The sequence below is a fragment of the Centroberyx affinis genome, unplaced genomic scaffold, assembly GCF_046629955.1.
Source record: "Centroberyx affinis isolate AG114_WGS23_722 - 3 ecotype Tasmania unplaced genomic scaffold, CSIRO-AGI_Caff_v1 ptg003925l_1, whole genome shotgun sequence".
Taxonomy (NCBI): Eukaryota; Metazoa; Chordata; class Actinopteri; order Beryciformes; family Berycidae; genus Centroberyx; species Centroberyx affinis.
Window position 1 is genome coordinate 56,254 of NW_027281759.1, and position 18,367 is coordinate 74,620.

The following is an 18,367-nucleotide window of genomic DNA, read 5'->3' on the forward strand; positions in this document are numbered from 1 at the left end:
ATCAAGCTTATTTCAGATGCACTGGCAGATAATCTTGCTGGTTTCAATAAATTTAGGTTGATACAGGCTAATATGACTTCTTGAAATCTTGAAAAAAGAAACAATTTCACTTTTACTTTTAAGTAAATGTCCTGACACAAGTTACATTATCCTGAAAAAAAAGAGTCAAATTTGCTAAAACAGGTAAAAATCTGCCAGTGCAGTAATGATTAGTAAAATGATTTCACACAAAAAACGAAAATAAGCTTGATAAGTATGGATACAAGATAAAATAACAAATCTTGAAGAAGAGGATGAGGAGCCCGTTCTGAACGGAGGATGTAGCTAAAGTTAACATTACTGTAAGAAGCTGTAAGAGCCTGCTTACTTCCCTCCATACACTGCTAATTTTCTCTCTGACACTGATGTAGTGTGTGCGGTGCAGCTACAGTTGAGACATGTTCACCTCGGAGCACCCAGGGGAGCCCCAAAACATGTCCAAAAGGTGAGGTGCTTAGTTTGGAGGAGACGCGCCCCTGCTGTGAACCAAACCACTGAAAAATAACTGAGCAAAAAGGCGGAGACGTGTTCAAGAAAGTGTCCTCTGTGATTACGACCCGCAGCTGCATGCACCCACACAGAAACCAGGAGGTGACAGGTTAGGGCACTCTAGGACAACCAACTTGTTTTCATTCATGCATGCAAACACACACACACACACACACACACACACACATAAAAAGTCCGGGACACTGTAGGATAACCAAGTCGCTTCCCTGCACATGCATGCTCCCACACAGAGAAAACAAGACATGAAAGGTTAGGGTCACACTAGGAAAAACAACCTGTTCTCATCCATGTAAATGCATGCAAACACACACATGGACACACACACACACACACGCAAATGCTCAAGGGCGGCGTTGGGGACTGTACAGGTGACGGAATATTTTCCAAACTGTTTTGCTTCACAAATTTTCATTTAGACAGGAATATGCTAAAAGCCAACCCCCATGTGCACACAAGCCTCAGGTGGTAAAGTTTCCGTTTTCCCTCCTCCTGCTCTCAGCTTCTCCTCCTGACAAAGTCACAACTTCAAAGTCAAAACAGAGGAGAAGTGTGACACACATACACACACACACTGAATCCACGCACATGCACACACACACACACACACACACACACACACACACACACACGCATGCCCGCACATATTACAAGACCCGAACGTTCTCGTTTTTCCACATTTCCTCCCCTTGCTATCCAGTGGGGCTAAATCGCCCTTTGTGATGTATAATTGAAACTGTGTGTAATTTCACCGATTCGTTTCCAGCCAAATCCCACTCGGAGCTGAACTTTCACTTCTCTCATCGTTCTGGAATATTCTCTCTGAAGTGGAGAGGCCGACGCTTTGAATGTGCTGTTTAACATGCCGGCCCTAACCCTCCCCTCCTGTTCCGCCCTTTTCTGTCTCCATCCCACATCAATCTCACTCGATCATAGAAAATGACCAAGAGATCTCTCAGAAGCAGTTTTACAGATCGCGTCGCATGAAAGTTTAGGAAATTTAGTTTCAGCTGGTGAAACTTTCTGGTGCTCATGTTGTCCGGTGTGGCTGCTGGCACAGCTTGAAACAAGCACACTAAGATGGATTTGTAAATGCTTTTTGACCCAGGTCTGGTCATTATCTGTAATTGTGTCATCTAGCACAGTGATTCTCGACCTTTTTCATATCAAGGACTCCTAATTTAGAAAACATTAGGGCCACAAATCTGAAGATAGGACCCAAATCTGAAAATATTAGAATCGTTAGATATGATTTTTTCCAGAATCCCATGACTATCTATATTGTAGGTAGAGCGATAACAGCGAAACTATGATCAAAATAGTCATTCTTCTACATTCTCTAACAATTTATCAGTTTGGGACCCTCTGGAACCCTCTCAAGGACTACTGGTGGTCCCCGGACCCCACGTTGAGAACCACTGGTCTAGTGTGATGTACTGGGATAGATATATACAGATACCCCACATTCAGATGCTGATGGAGTACAAATAACTCACCAGGTTTCCAGGTTACCTTTATACCCGTTAAAGTGTATAAAAATACACCTGTCCTATCAGCCTAAATCACGAAATGGGGCTGCAACAGACAAGAGTGTCCCGTCTCACCTAATTGAGACCCAGTGGATTTGCCCTATTTGCCCAAATTAAATTCTGATGTCAGGTATGGACACTTCTTCACCCACAGCAAGTGATGAATCGAAACTTAGAGTGAAAACCTTAGAGTGAAATCCAATCTGGACTCACCAACATTAGATCTTTTGGCTCTTTTGTTCCTTTGGTTTGAATTCTGACTTTATTCTCAGAATTCTGACTTTAAACTCAGAACTCAAATACATTTTTCACATGTGGCCCTAATCCTCTTCCATAGGTTTCCTTTGGTGTAATTGGTAAACATGAGCGTGCTGTGTGCAGTTTACTGACGTCACGTTAGAGGATTTCTGGGTATTGAAGTTCAATTTTTAACAGTTACGTCTTCATTTTGGGACATCAACATGCAAAGTTTCCTGATGCAGCTTTAAAGTCCCCATGAAATGAAATCCCATTACTTTTACTTCCTGGAAAACAGAGTATGGTGACCTCATGCTGCACTAGTAGGCGTTAATATGAATTTCTAACCAATAAAACCATCAGATTTTTGAACAATCCCGCCTCTCCGCACCCCTCCCATTCTCTCTTTCTCTTTCCCTGACTGATATTCCATTGGTTTGGACTTTTGAATGATTCCTCACTGCGTTATGTCCCGCCCCAATATCCTATTTCAACAGGAAATGCATCAAATCCAGGAAGTAATAAAGATGCCATTTCATGAGGTGTTTAACATAACCAAGTGTTTAATTCTTCCCATTTCATAGTCTGCTGACATTTGAAACAGTCAAATCCAGTATGTAGACCCTGAGTATCATCATCACAGGGTAACAAAAAAAACAAACATTCACTTTAATGTACAAATTTGGTTTACAGACACTCCAATCATCGTAATTTTTCACACCACACACATGCAGTACGAAAAAGATGAGGCACATACACACACATAGGGTACCAACACATTCTCTCTCTCTCTCTCTCTCTCTCTCTCTCTCTCTCTCACAGGGCAACCAGCACGACTCCCTGCCTCTCAGTGTGACAGTAAAACCTTTAACGGGTAATAAAAGGAATCTGACCTTGAGCGCAGCACGTCTTCCCGGTGACTCTCTCTCTCTCTCCGGGTCTGATCAGATCCGATACACGGCTGAACTCAGCCAGGAAGGACGAGGAGAGAGAGAGAGAGAGGGAGGGAGAGGGAGAGGGGGAGAGAGAGAGAGAGAGAGAGAGAGAGAGAGAGAGAGAGAGAGAGAGAGAGAGAGGACGAGACTGAGGACATCCAAGCAACACAGCAAGGAGATTAAGTTCCTTTTTTTTTTTCAGAAAGTGGAATTCTACACCCCAAAAATACTTGTTGAGTTTGTTTTGATAAAGGGAACAACAAAGCAAGAAGCCCGATTCGACCCCTCTGCAGGGCATAAAGTTATTCTGCTGCCATTTAGGAAAATTCATAGGATATAGCAAAAGGTTAGGTCATCCAAAATACCATTTATCTTTATTTCTTTGAGAGGAATTCCAAATTAGCTCCCTGAAGGTGGGACATAAATATCTAATCTGAGAAAAACTCCAAACCCAAGCGCAGGTTGGTGCATACAGATGGAGCCTGACTGTGGAAGTCCAACATTTTACATCAATAAAATTCAAACTTTGTTCGCTTTTCAGCAACCGGAAGCTTCTGAAAGGCTTGTCAGGAAAGTAGTAGTTGGAAATATTGGAAGTGTGTGTTAATATATGGATATTTTCTTCTACATATGAGAAAAGAATAAGCTGCAGTGTTTTTTGCCGCACTAGTGGAGGAGAGTTGTGGCATAGATAGATGATAAATGATGTTTCTGATGGTTTCCACTGTATCCATGGGAGTTGGGACTAACTAAGGGGATTTACCAGAATATAAACACGATTGGCAACAAAGCTGCATCTGTAAATAAAGACACAAAATCCTCTATACGCTTAACAGTTTATTCATTTTCCAAATTCATATCAGTAGACTTGGAGAAATAAAAGGTATTTTCCGTTTTAAACATTCTCTTAAACAAAAATATAACAACTATTTACAATCACTGGTAAAAATACATAAAAAGCGTACGAGCAAAATCATGTTGTCTTTCTAAAAGACATAAGTTACGACAGCTATGAGAAGTGTAAGACGAAAGCAAAAACTTTTAAGCCACAGACCAAGTAATACCTCTTTTTGTACAGATTGTGCAGTACACTCACCACAGCCAAGCTTATTGTTTGTGCATTTTCTGCTGTAATGCCAAGGATGTTTTCGCGCCGTTACGTAAAACACATTCACATCTCTCTTTATTGCATTCCAGGTAACTTGACGGGACACCGGGGCTAAACTCCAATCAGCCAGAAGAAGACTGTGTGAAGGACGTTTCCATCAGGCTGCTCACAAGTTTGGATTCTCAAGTTTTATATTATTCAAAAACACTGACATTTTGTGTTCGCCGTGCCAAGAGCTGCTTCCAAGAACATAAACCTACAGTATATAGAGCTCTACTGAATGGAATTTAGCCCAAAAGACAAAAAAAAAAAGATATGTTTCTAGCATATTTTTGGGAGTGCTTATAGAGCCATATAGTGCTTACAAGCCTTAGTATGGGAGTAGAAGGCCTAAGAGGAATAACAAGGCAAACTCCCCTGTAGATTAATTTTCTCCTGGCCTCTTGATGGCACAACAACTCCTGCTCCTTTTTCTTTCCTGCTCTGGGAAACAGCATAGATGGAAATATCAACTTATACTGAGAATTGAAGAGTTTCAGCCCAAAACTCTGTGTAATGGCTTCAGGAAAAACAAACTGTTGTGTTGTGCCTGATGTTGAGTTCTCATTTTTTTTTTTAAACAGAACGAGGATTAAGCCTTAAAAAATGCTGTTATTTTGAAAGCAGGTAAGGTATTCTGTATTGTCTGTGTGAAAGGTGTCATATAAATTAAGATTATTATTATTTTTCAGGGGACTAATAGCATGACAACAACTGTTTGTAAGATTGCTATCAAAGAGGTAAAACTCTTACATTTGATCATATGGAAAAAATCGCATTTTAGGATGAGACTCTTCAACTCTTTTTCCCAGAAGCCCGTTTGTTCTGACTTCTTGGAGCCATTTGCAAACTCGGGGGCCAACTCTTCTTCTATGTCTTCAATAAGGTTTGGCATCAGCATAGAGCGCTGTTCTCTATCCATGCAACAGCAGAAAGTAATACTGATTCACGGTTTAGAATCTGAGGACTTCCGTTGTGCAAAAAAAAAAAAAGAAAGTGCCAGGAGTCAGAGCACCAGCTCCTGACTCTCAGCATGTTTCAAAGTGTGAGTTTCCACTGTCAAGATTGTTTTAAAAAGGAAAAGGAATATGACGATTCATATTAACCCCAAACCAATGGGGTTAAATCCAGTAGCAGTAAGTACAGTGGGGAGAAAAGTTGAAAGTTAACATACACAGAGAGAGAGGGAGGGAGAAAAAGAGAGAGAGACTATAGTAGATGTGGCATTGTGGTGGGGCTTGTTCTGTTAAACTCAAACAGATGGGGATATAATAGCATCAAAAAACTCCTTTCAATCATCCAGTCTGAGTTTGATTGAGCTTGCCTTGTGCCATGGAACTGATGGCAAGAGACCCACGAGGGATAAACCCTTACCTTTCTCCAGGCAGGAACAATCAAAGCCGCAAAATAAAAAAGGGCTTTTACTGAAAAAGGGCTTTTGAGCTTTTCCTTATGTGCTGTATACCCAGACAGAATTGAAATGGGATTTTTTTTTTTAGAATGCTATCTTGATCCCAGTCTTGCCAAAAAAATAAAACATCTACACAACACACAAGCAGTCAAATCCCAAAACACAGCAGCAATTATGTGTAGACAGAGCAGAGATGGCACCAAAATACAGAGTGAGGGGGAAAACAACTAATCAACAATGACAACAACAACTAAAAATTCCTTTACAGATTCCTGCCCGAAGACAGAAACAGGGCAATCACAACCTCGGATTTTTCTTATAACAAAATATTTAAAAATAGCCTTTATAGAGGACTCTCTTTTCTCATCTATACATGATCCGTTAACATTAATTTATGGCAAAAAAACGAACAACAACAAAAAATATATGTATAAATTCATATATATGCAATGTATATATTACCATTGATAATTTCAAGTCTTTGTATGGCAAAACAATACAAAAGAAGCATCACAGAGCGCGAGACAGACAGCTGAAGGAGAGGAGAAGAGCGTCTTATTCCAGTTTCACCCCCCGCTGCGCTGTAGCTAAACACAATAAAACCCTCCAGGGTTACACACGACTCCGAATGTACAAATTAGCCTTTTGCTTTTCAGTACAAATAAACAATTTCAAGCAAATCCTTTAAATATTCTACAAAAAATGTCCTCGTTGTGAGGGCAGCAGACTGTGAACAAGGACTGGAGACGCGAGCCAGGCGTGATACATTTTCCCTCGACGTGTCTCTCGCCGCCCCGTCTCCTAAACAAGAAGGGCGCTGAGCCAGCCGGGTTGAAAAAGCACAGAGTGAAAGTGTAGTTTATGCCGCATCCGCATATTCCTGCTGCATTATAAACAAATTTACAAGATCAAATTAACCTGGAGCGTCATACTTTTACATTTCAGCTTGTAATTCGATAGACAACTGCTAGTCTAATAAACACTGTAAACAAATGCGTAAGCGTCGGTGTAAACACTGTTTGCTGCTGAATGAAGCATTCCTTTGTCGCCACACACACCAACTAAAACTTTGGTGTGTGTGTGTGTGTGTGTGTGTGTGTGTGTGTGCATGCGCGTGTGTGAGCATACAGTGCTAATTTATTGTTTTATTATAGCTACTGCAATAAAATAACAAACACGTGTTTTACTCTACAGGAAGCAGCGAGGCATTTGTTCTTCAGCTCATTAAAAACGAGTTATAATACAGTTTTTATAGAACATCCAGGAGGCAGCATGCCGCTAAAGTACCTCGCGTTAGTCTGAACGAGCAGTGAGAGAGGCCAGGCCGCGCAACACAGACACACAAAACTGCCTGAGAGATGCTGTGGGTTTTTTTTTTTTTTGTGTGTTTTTTTTTTTTTTTTTTTAAAGCTCAACAAAGTACAATAAGTGCTCGACACAAACACACACACTCTCTTTTCCTGCAGGAGGCTTTTTCCACTTCCCTCCCCAGGAAGTGAGAAATATCCGGAGGGACCCCCCTCCTGGCTCCTGAGGGCTTTTCCTCACCTCAAATCTGAGGTGTAACAGTCAAAAGTGTAAGTATTGGGACAGTGGGCTAAAGCTGGGTTTTGATGCTGTTGTTTTTTATGTATTTGGTGTGTTTGTAAAGGCGCAGATGCATTGAATCACTGGCATCAGCAGTGCCTTGTTATTGTTTCAAAAGGGTTTAACATAGAGGCCCATAAAGACCCCTAATCAGATGCTCAAAATCTGGGATGATACATCGAAATTCAATATATCGCAATACAGAAACGTGACGATACGTATCGCGGGGCAGAAAAATGAATCGTGCCATTTCGTTCTGCTGTAGTAATTGCAAATGTCACGGCTTGCCCATCACAATTTCACAAGCTTTCCATTGAAATTAGATTAATTTGCACTTTATAATGACATTTTTAAATTGTTGTTTACATTCTAGCAAACCAATGCCATTGCTAGAAAGATTTGGTGATAATTGAACTTTTACTTATCACATCGCATCGTGCTTGTATGAAATTGTGAACCCCATATCACATATCGAATCGTATCATGTGATAAGCAGATCATCCCATTCCTAGTTTTTTGCCTCTTATTCCTCTTGTTCTGTAGATGAGTCAACAGCAGAAAAGAAACCACACAAGCTAACTGTCGTAATACTTACACTTTTGACTGTAGCTTTCTATCCCTTTGCCCGTTCCTCCTGGCTATTCTCAAAGCTAAACTCTCTGCGTACTGCTTAAAGCTCAGAGATGCAACCGCAAAAAAAAACAAAAAGAAAAAAAAAAACACTTTACAAAAAAGTATCACTGTACAACACATTGAGACTGTAAAAACAATGTAAAATGCCTTTAGACAAGAGAGCTTGGAGCGCAAAATGGAGGTACGTGGTGGTCTGTTTCCGAGGAGGTTGACTTCTTCTCATGTGTCGTCGTCGTCATCACTCTTTCCTTCTTTTATTTGTCCCGTTTCTTTTGACGTCCAACTAATGCGATGTGACATCATCACACTGCGCCTTGTTCCATTTCGTTCGAGTTTTAAAAAGTTTCTTTTTTTTTGTTCTTCTTCTTTTTTAAAATGGGTTTAAAAAGAGATGATTGTACAAGTCCTGGGAGGTGGAGAGAGGTCACATGACGGTCTGGTCTGGAGGTGCATTATGGTCCGTGGTGATGTCACACAGGGCTGTGGGCGGGGCCAGGAGAGTGTGCTCTGAGGGGGGGATGACAGCAGGCTGCTAGCTTAGTCCACGGCCCGTCCAACATGCCTTCGTCCGTGTGTGTGTGTGTGTGTGTGAGTGTGACGTCACCACCTTTACACCGCCGAAACCTGTTCATCTGGAAGACGAGAGAGAAGAGAGGACAGGTTTCAGAAAGCTAAATTTAGGAAATGAATTTAAGACCAATTTAAAAACCAAAATAAAAACAAAAAGCTGGCAAAAACAGCTCATTTCCTAAAGAAAGTTGTGAAACTTTCTGGACATGATTTCCAAAATGTTTGGCATATTGTATTAACTCTGTCCTGTATTAATGTAACGCATGTTTCAATGTTTTAATGCATGTGGGTCAAATTTAAAGGGGGATGTGCCCATTTTTTATAATAATATATAGTATATCCTTCACCCTTAACATACTCGAAGTTGAGCTACACTACCAGTCAAAATTTTGCACATGCATTTTTCTTTATTTTTACTATTTTCCACATGGAAAAAAATCATACATAGGCATCAACTTCACTATTTGGTTTTGTCTGAAAAAAAGCATTTAAGCATAAGCCTTTAGATCAAAATGGCTTTAAGATAATGAAAAACGTAGTACATTCAATCAGGTGTGTCCAAGCTCTGGACTGGTAGTGTGTATCACTTCACCCTCCTATCTCCACGTACCATCCTCACTGTCAGCCAGCCTCTGTGGCGGCAGGCAGACGCTGGGCGGCCTGGAGGGGTCCTGGCCCTGCGCGGAGCCCGGCGTCCGGGCCTCCTGGTGGTGCTGGTGGTTACCGGCCAGCCTCCGAGCCTCCGCCAGCCCCCCGGCCGCTCCGGGGCTCTGCAGCAGCTTGCTCCTCTGCAGGGCCACGCTGTAGTCCGGCGGTCTGAGGTGAGGAGGCCGGGGAAGACCTCCGGCCCCTCCGACTCCGTCCGTGAGGCCCAGATCCCCCAGAGCCAGACCCTGGTAGCCTGGAGGGGTGGGAGGGGGAGCTCGGTAACGCTCATCCTTGGCGGGGGAGGTGACACAGTACACTGGATGGAGGTGTGGAACGAAGGGAGGAGGGATGGAGCGAGGAGGAAGTGAGGGAAGGGAGGGGTGAGGAGTGAGGGGAGGGGGGGTGACAAAGTTGCGGGAAAGGAGGTGCATGAGGAGGGGAAAACGAAAGAAAATAATGGAAAATTAAATCAATGAGATGTTTCACTAACACAATACATGACTATGCAGGCACTAAAAAGTGTCAAATAATAAAAAATATACAACAGGTGGGATGGACGGCTGCAGTGGATACAGACAAAACACGGACTAAACTCTGCACACAACTGTCTCAAGAGTGGAGAAGAGTGGGACTATTTCTCATCGTTTTACAACTGGTAAACTGCATAGTCTTACAGCTTATAATGGAACTATGGTTGGGGCTCTTAAACTATCAGCCAGAGAGCCATAAGACAAATTCACACCCTGGCTCAAGAGGACACTTTATAACTCCTGTCAGGTGGAGAGCCAGCAGCAACAGGAAGGAACAAGACCCACTTTGGATCTTAGCCCAAGGTTTAAGAAATGCCAAGGTGCAGCATTTGTCAGCTGTTCACTGGAACATAACAGCAGCACAAACAACAGAATGCTGCAATAAATCACCTAAAACAATGCAGATTTAACCTAACTTACAGCAAGCAAGCCTTATATATGGAGAGCCATCTTGATGATAACTTAAGTGTAAGCTTAAGTTAATATCTCACAGCATGAGTGGTGAAACTCTGTAGAGCTTTACTTGTTGTGGGGACAGTGAGTTGAAAGCCATACAAAGCCTTAGATGGGGAAAACGTTATTCTAACGCAACTACAACTATCTACACACACTTCATGACACAGAGTCGACATGGAACACCGTAACACCGTGTTCACAGGGAATCAAACTCGCAACCCGGCCCCTCACCTATCAGGCCCTTCTCTGTGCTTGATGTCACCGTTTTGTAGGCGGGGTCTGTGCTTTGCCCTCCGTCCTCGTTGGTCGGCGAGGAGGGGTGCTCCGAGGTGTTGCGGCGTTTTATCGTCCCGTAATTCCCCTCGTAGGTGTCCGACAGCGAGCTGGACGACGCCCAGCTCTGCCGCGACTGGTTGGACAGCTCCGAGCTGGAGCCTCTGGAGTGTCGCTTGGCGGCGTCCTCGTTCGCCCACGCCCCGCCGGCCTCCACCTCCGCGATCGGCCCGGCCAGCTGCGTGTGCCTGAAGCCGCCTAGGTGCGTGTGCGGGAGCGGGAGCGGGTGCGGGTGCGGGTGCGCGTGCGGGTGGCCGTGCACGCCGTGGTCCCAGGGCCGACAGGAGGAGACGGGGAGGCTCTGGAAGGAGTCGTGGGAGTTGGAGGAGCAGGAGGTCCAGCTGCCGCGGCCGCTGTCGGCCACCGAGTCCAGGGAGGCGTGGTCCGGGGTCAGCTCCTCCGTGGAGATGGAGGAGGTGAAGGTGGAGGCTCGCGTCACGCAGCCGCGAGCTAACGATGAGGAACTACAGAGAGAAATAAATGGGAGGAAAAATGAGTGTGAGAGTGTTAAGAGGACAAAAAACCTGTTGAGAAGCTGAGGTGCATGTCACAGGAACTAGCAAAGAAAGAGATGGAGCGAGGGGGAAATGAAAAAGCGTGTAACATACAATTATATCCAACTGTTGTTATGGTGGTGAAGGTGAAGATGGAGGCACATGTCAAGCTGCCATGCCCCAACAATGAAGAGATATGAGAGAGAGAGACGGGGACAGAAGGGGCTGAAGGAGGCAGTGTGATATATAACTATAAAAAGCTGTTGGGTGGAGGACATGGCGGGTCGCCGAGTCACGCTCTAACAAAACACCGGACAAAAGAAGATAAATGAAAACCGGGCAAAGTTCAATGTGACAAAGACGATCTGTGTTCTCTCTGCACAATCTTTGCCCTTCAACCGCAAGAAGTTCTCGCTCTTGTTCGGATGAGTTATTGCGCAAATTCTCCAGTTGGTGTCAACAGCCAAAAAATCATAACAGAGCAGACTTGGTGTCTCTGTAAAATGCGGTTATTGCGAATGTTTAGCCGTTACAATTTATGCCTCATCTGTACAATAGTTCCTCTTTCCAAAATAATCCACAATCAAAATTTGGCTGACAGCAGTTCCTTGCGTGATATATCACAGCGTCTGGCAATAAAACTTTAAATAAAGTTTTTGCTCCCCGGCCGCTTTTCATAAACCAACAGTTTGATTCACTGACACGGTTTTACTGGACAAACCGGCCACTCAATGAAACCAAACCATATTTCATAAACAGGCCGATGTTATATGGCAAGGCTGCCAAGGTAATGTAATACCGGAGAAGCAGACAGATTATTGCGTCCAGCGATATTTTACAGTCTGCGCTTTATGAGACAGAATGGCCTGATCATGGAGGAACAATAAACAAACACCAGACAATAAAACGGGCGCGTTGTTTACTCGGGCAGATTAAAAAGCCGCCTGCGTGAAAACCGATACATTGTTAGCGGAGAGGGGAGGAGAGAGGAGGGCAGTAAACGTGGGGCGCTAATAAAAACCTGCCGTGTTTACGACTTCCTGTTCTCTGCGTTTTAATGAGGAAAGGACATAATTGGAATCCAGCTGGGAGAGGAAATGGAAGGGCGGCTTATGGCGGGTGGAGAGAGGTGTGCGTGTGTGTGTGTGTGTGTGTGTGTGTTTGTGTGTGTGGTTGCTTATGTTAGCCGTTGGGAATGTTATTGTTCGTGTGATTGTGTGTGTGTGTGTGTGTGTGTGTGTGTGTCCTTGCTGTTTGAGGCTCACACACTGCAGGCCGATCCAAAGACAGGACCGGAAAAAAAACAATTCCGCTTCTGCAGTAACGAGAAGCCGGGACGCGTGGCACAGACAGTTTTTTTATATCCTCAAATGTCCTTCAGCCAAGTTGAACCTCAGTAAGATTTGACTCCTGTGTGTGTGTGTGTGTGTGTGTGTGTGTGTGTGTGTGTGTCCTCCTACGTTATGACTCTCACATAGATGGTCTGTTGCACAACTGAGGATGATCGCCAAGGATATCCAACAAGCGGGACACACATAATCTCTGTGACAATGACTACATGCCTGAGCGCCCTTTAATGAATTTGTGTGTGTGTGTGTGTGTGTGTTTGAGGTTGTTTGTGCACAGCCACATATGTGTGTAAGCATGTGATGTGTCCGTATGATTCTATACAGACAAGTACTGTGAAAACCTTCAGTTGCATGTGTTTCATAATCTTGTGCTACGCTGTCTGGAATCAGCTTGAATGTGTGTGGACAAAACAATAACATTTTTAAACATCATGCAGTCCAAGTTGGAGTGTTTGTACTGTTCCTGGTGTAATATCAAGGTCTATGAATGTTAATCATGTTGCACTGTCTGTCTGTCTGTCTTGTGATGCCAACAGTGTTGTGTTTGTGGACCTTATTAGTGTCAGCTAATGTGGATCCTAATAAAGAATAAAAAACAAAAAATAAAGAGTGTTTGTACTGATACATCTGTAGACAAGTGTAAATAACCATTCATTATTTGCTATTTTTTCAACTTACTGATGTTGAAAGGTATATGATGTCTGATATACTTACATGTATATAGGCTATTGACCCAGACACAGATTACACACTTTTATGGTTAGGTGTCTGCTGCCCGTTTTTAATCACATGACTATTTGTTGAGTTGTGTTGTGTGTGAATTGTGTACTGTGTTTGTCAACCTGCGTGGAAAGCAAATTTCCCTTTGGGGACAATAAAAGTATCGACTTGAATTGAATTGAATGTGTATCTGTGTATTAACTGTTTCCAGTATATAACATCACAATAAAAGAAAAAACTTGGACTGACTTTAGTAATAATTTTGTCTGCTTTCTTAAAATCCACTTAACCCTGTAGACTGATTCACTATTCTCTCTCCCTCTCTTTCTCTCTCTTTTTCTTTCTATGTCTCTCGTCAGATTACTTGATGTTCGATGCCCTCTTTCTTTTCCCCCTAAATCAACTGCTGCCATGGGGATCAGAGAAGTTGAATCGAATTGAACTGAATTACCTTGTGCTAGGCTGGTTGCAATCAGCAGTTGAGTGTGCGTGCATCGCCGCTGTGTTCTCAACAACAGCAGCAGCCATTGAAGTAGTAGTAGCAGTAGTAATAGTAGCAGTCGTAGTACAGGTCCTGGTGCTGCTGTTACAGCGGTCGTCAGGTCCGGGCGCGGGCATGGAGTCGACCGAACAGATACTGGAGCGGGACGAGATCTCGCTGTGGCTGGAGTCTGACAGGTTGTCTGCCTTCCCGGCTGGGAGGAGGGCGTAGCCTGGATGGGGGAAAGAGTTGAAATTTTAGTGCACTTTTATTATTTGCATTTGAAAGCAAAGTAACAATACAGATAATACACAAAAAAAAAACTCCCTGTCCTCAAACTGGAGCGAGAGAGGTAAGGAGGAAGGGAGGGAAGGATGGAGAGGTAAGGAGAGAAGAAATGAGTAAGAGAGGAAAAGCGGGAGAGATATAAGGAGGTAAGGGGGAATGGAAGAAAGGGAGGGAAAGAACGAGGATGGAAAGAGGAAGAGGAGAAGGAGGAGGGAAAGAGGAAAGGAGGTAGGGGATGAAAGTAAGAAAAGTAAGATGGGGAAAGTGTCAGCAGAAACTGGGAGGCGAGGATGAATGCTAAGCTTGGTTACCACAACAGCTTCCGATAACATTCAAAGCAACTCTGTGCTAAAACGTAACATAAGCCATTTGGTGGATGTTTTTATCTAAAGCGCCTTACTGTACCTTGAGTGCAGACACTTTTTAGCGTGGGCGGCCCCAGTGGGACTCCAACCCGTAACTCTGGCAGTGTCTGTACCATGCTCTATGTCGGAAGTTAGCTTACAAGCCACATTTAATGTTTTTTGCATCATTTTGTCTGTCTTATCGATCCAATACTTTGCTGGAGAACGGATCCCAACTGTCTGAGCGAACTTGCACTTAAACGATGACAGGAAACAAAAAATACATCCATACTTATCTGAGAATATGGGGAGACAATTTGAAGTTTCTGCACTCGTTTAATAGCCAATACTTCACAGTTACACTGCTAACCCAGATGGAATTAGTAACACTTCATCATTGTCACTATGTGATGTATTTTCACCTGAAGGTTATACAGTAGGTGGATTCAGAGACTGAGGGCATACATACAGAGCATCCTGTGACCCTTTGCAATAAATCTTGTAGTTATGCAGCTCTGGCGTCTGTTAACTCAGGGCAGAAGGTGAGATAGTTGGCCTTTATGTGCTGCTCTTTACTGTTTTTACCTAAAGATTCCCTTCTGTTCATGAATCGCTAATGGTAAAAAAAAGTTTAGATGTACAGTAGGTGATAAGAAATGCCTGTAACCACCTCGAAAATACAAATGGTCTCAACTTGTACAGAGACTCTGAATTGTGTATAAATAAATTAACTATTCAACAACATTTAACAGGATAATGTTCCCTGCAAAAACTGACAAACTTGTTACATTATTTTATCTTGTGTCCAGACTTATCAAGCTTATTTTAGGATTTGTTTTTAGTGGAATCATCTTAATGCACTGGCAGATAATTTGACATGTACTTGGTTAAAGTGAAATTGTCTTGAAGAAAGTTTCTGGTTTCAGGATTTTCTTCATTGCTTTATGATGCTTTCTCAAAAGAAGTCATTTTGGCATGTATCAAGTGAAATTTATTGAAACCAGCAAGATTATCTACCTCTGGAGTGAGATAATTTGCCAAAAAATATCAAAAAATAAGCTTGATAGGTCTGGAAACAAGATAAAATCACTGGACAGCTTGTCATTTTTTGCAGCGTTGGGACCCTGGTACAAACCTTACATTATAAAACTCTTTTGTATCAAAATATTTATGATTGTAGGAAAAGTAGCTGAACATTACAAAAAAATACTGCATACTACAGGAGGAACTCACATACCTACACAAAACCTACACTTCAACAGAAAAAGGAATGATACGTGAATATATTCTTCTCAGTTATTGTGCAATTGTTGGAATGACAATGTAATTCAGAATGTTTCATACTGTCAAATTCTTCCGCAGGTAGGATAAAAAAAAAAAAGGTTAAGGTGCATTCTGCTTTTACAGTGCATATTCTTTTGCTACGTTTTGACTGTTCAATGCGATTCCAACACTTACAAAAAACTCAAAGACTCATTCACACGAACAAAGAAACGTCGGAAGAACGGAACGTTTCAAACGGAGCGGTGTCGGCCTTTTGTTGATTCTGCCTCAGACAAAATCTATTTTTTTCTTATCTTTGTGTCACGAAACACAACCATGCAAATCTTCCCTGTGAGCGCTCTCTCAGGCTGCTTTTCATGCGTCGCTCGGAGACTCGCATCACATATCTATGACTCATCATTGATCTAAGGCCCTCGTCTCTGAAGTAACACTTTGCTTCCAAAATGAAATCCGGTTTCTCCCTGTCATGGATATTAATGCATTTTCCTGAATAAACAGAATCAATTGTCAATCTCTTTATCAAATATTCTCTCTGAAATACCAGTAGCTTCCTTGTTTCCTCTCTTTTCTCTTCAATCAAATGTTTTTTCCCCCTCAACAAATAGACTGATCAGTCAGCTCTGCTCTCTCTGTCAGACTGTCTTCCTCCTCTTGTGTCTGTCCCTGCAGAGCCAGAGGAAGGGGTTGGGGCTGACCGACCTCCTGGCTCTCTGCTTTGCCTGTCCTGCTCTCTCATCCTGGGGCGAGGAGGGCACCGCCACCCCCACCTCCTCCCCTGCTCCCTCCCCACCTTCCAGACACGGTCTGACCGCCACCAGCCTCTCCCTGGACTGACTCCTCTCCCTCAGAATCCTGAACGGCGACGCCAGCCTCTTCCGGATGGGGCTGGACTCTGGAGGTTTGGGTCTAAAGGGGCTGGTTTGCTCTCTTCCTGTGCTTGGGGTTAACTGCGGCTGAGGAAGAGGTGAGGAGGGGCCTGGTTGTCTGGGAAGAGACCCAGGGTGAGCTACCAGATGTATCCCAGGCGCCCCTGTCCATCTCTGGGTCGGGGTTCCTGCTCTCACCCCTAACAGCGTAAGTCCTGGATCTCCCTGTGAGCTTTGGCGGTTCTGCTGGCTCTTACATCTCCCTCTCCCTCTCCTTTGCTTTGAAGAAAACAAGCCTCTCTGAACTTCCTCTTCCTCTCTCATCCCCTCTCTCTCTTTCTCCACCTCGCTCCTTTTCTCCTCCTCCTCCTCCTCCTCCTCTTCTATCTGATCCCCCCTCTCCCTGCCCTCCTCTCGGCTGTGCTGCCTGGTCATCAGTAGGATCCTCTTGTGGAGGAGCGCCCCACCTATGCCGTAGCTGCGCAGGCTGACGGTGCCGGCCTTGGTGCTGGCGTCGCTGGTCAGCGAGGACGACGATCCCGACAGGTTCATCTGGCTGGAGTTCTGGGACTTGGGCACGCCCCCTACTGGAGGGAGGGGAGGAAGAAAAGGGAGGGGAAAAAAAAGAGAATAGAATAGTAACTAACATGAGACAGGTGGATGTTTTGAGATTTATGTTACAGGGTTTCTACATATTTTCTATTTCAACATTTTATGTTTTTTCCAGACTGTTATTTTTTGACTGGATTTGAAGAAGAAAAGGAGGAAAGTCAGACATTCAGTATGTATTCAGTATCACTATGCATGCATGCCCAAAATTTGGGATGGTGGTTAATATGATGTATATTCTGTATAGTGGCAGGACAAAACCACAAATATCAAAGCATGTGAAATGAAACTGGTTCTACAACTACATACATAAGTATTCAAAAATATATCAGGAATGAAAGGGAGATTTTGTGCGATCCCCAAACTTTTAAAGATATGGAAATTGTGAAATTTCTTTTGATACCTGCATATGAACCCTAGACTAGGTTTTCCTGAACTTAGTGGGGTTATCAATTGAATTGTAGAACTGTATGACTGCAGTATGACAAAGTCAATGAACACTCTAGGCCAATTCTTCGCCTAAGGCCAAGGTTAACCCTGGGCAAAAAATATAGAGTGTTAAAATCCCTTTTTCTGCTGCAGACCTTTGCGTGGAGAACCCTGCGGGGACACGGTGGGGCTGGAGTGAAGGGAGGAGATGGTGGAAACGGTGTCGTCAGACGGTCTCTTGGTGCTCCACTCCTCTGCCGAACTCACCGGAGGTTTCTTCACCACCTGGGGAGAATTGGAGTCTGGAGAAAAAGAGAGAGACAAAAAAAAAAACAAGGTTAGAGAGGAGTAAATGAAGCTGGGAGTCTGTAACACACCTGTAACAAAACCTTAGGGGGAACTGTAGGATTTCTTTTAGTTAAGACTTCACCAGTGCAGACAAATTATTTTCTGTACTGTAGATTGATTTAGGAATACTTACTTACTTGCATTTGTTTTTTTTTTACTTACTTACTATTTTGTTTGCTTTATTGACTCTCGATATAGGTATTTATCGGACTAAAACAGAATCAAATGCACTGTTTATATCAGGTGCAAGTTTATAGTAGGGGCCCACATAATGAATATTCATATTTTCCAAATCATTTGAAACATTTTTGAATAATCAAGTAGGTTTTGAAAGGTGCGTAGCCTGGATAAAGAATATTCATCAAAAATCATTATGTTTTTTTAACAGTTATGATACAACATGTGTTTAATTGATTCATTCATTATTAATAAATCATGAATTAATACTTAAATAATGTACACTGTATAATTTACTATTAATTATAAAACCATGTAGAAAATTAACAAATCAACAATTAGTTGTTACTTAACCATTAATTAACCATTAATAATTAACTAATATTAAAAAATGAGTAATTCACCACTTATTAATG

The 18,367-nt window shown here is 43.0% G+C and overlaps 1 protein-coding gene across 1 annotated transcript; it reads right to left on the reverse strand.

Moving 5' to 3' along the window:
• Positions 1–4,086: 4,086 nt before the first annotated feature.
• Positions 4,087–17,728, reverse strand: LOC139663135 (rap guanine nucleotide exchange factor 6-like; the record flags this gene model as incomplete). Its single annotated transcript, XM_071541681.1, has 6 exons — positions 4,087–8,657; positions 9,206–9,559; positions 10,461–11,026; positions 13,577–13,838; positions 16,856–16,975; positions 17,582–17,728. Coding segments are annotated over 6 exons (1,472 nt in total), but the record flags the coding sequence as incomplete, so codon positions are not given.
• Positions 17,729–18,367: the final 639 nt, after the last annotated feature.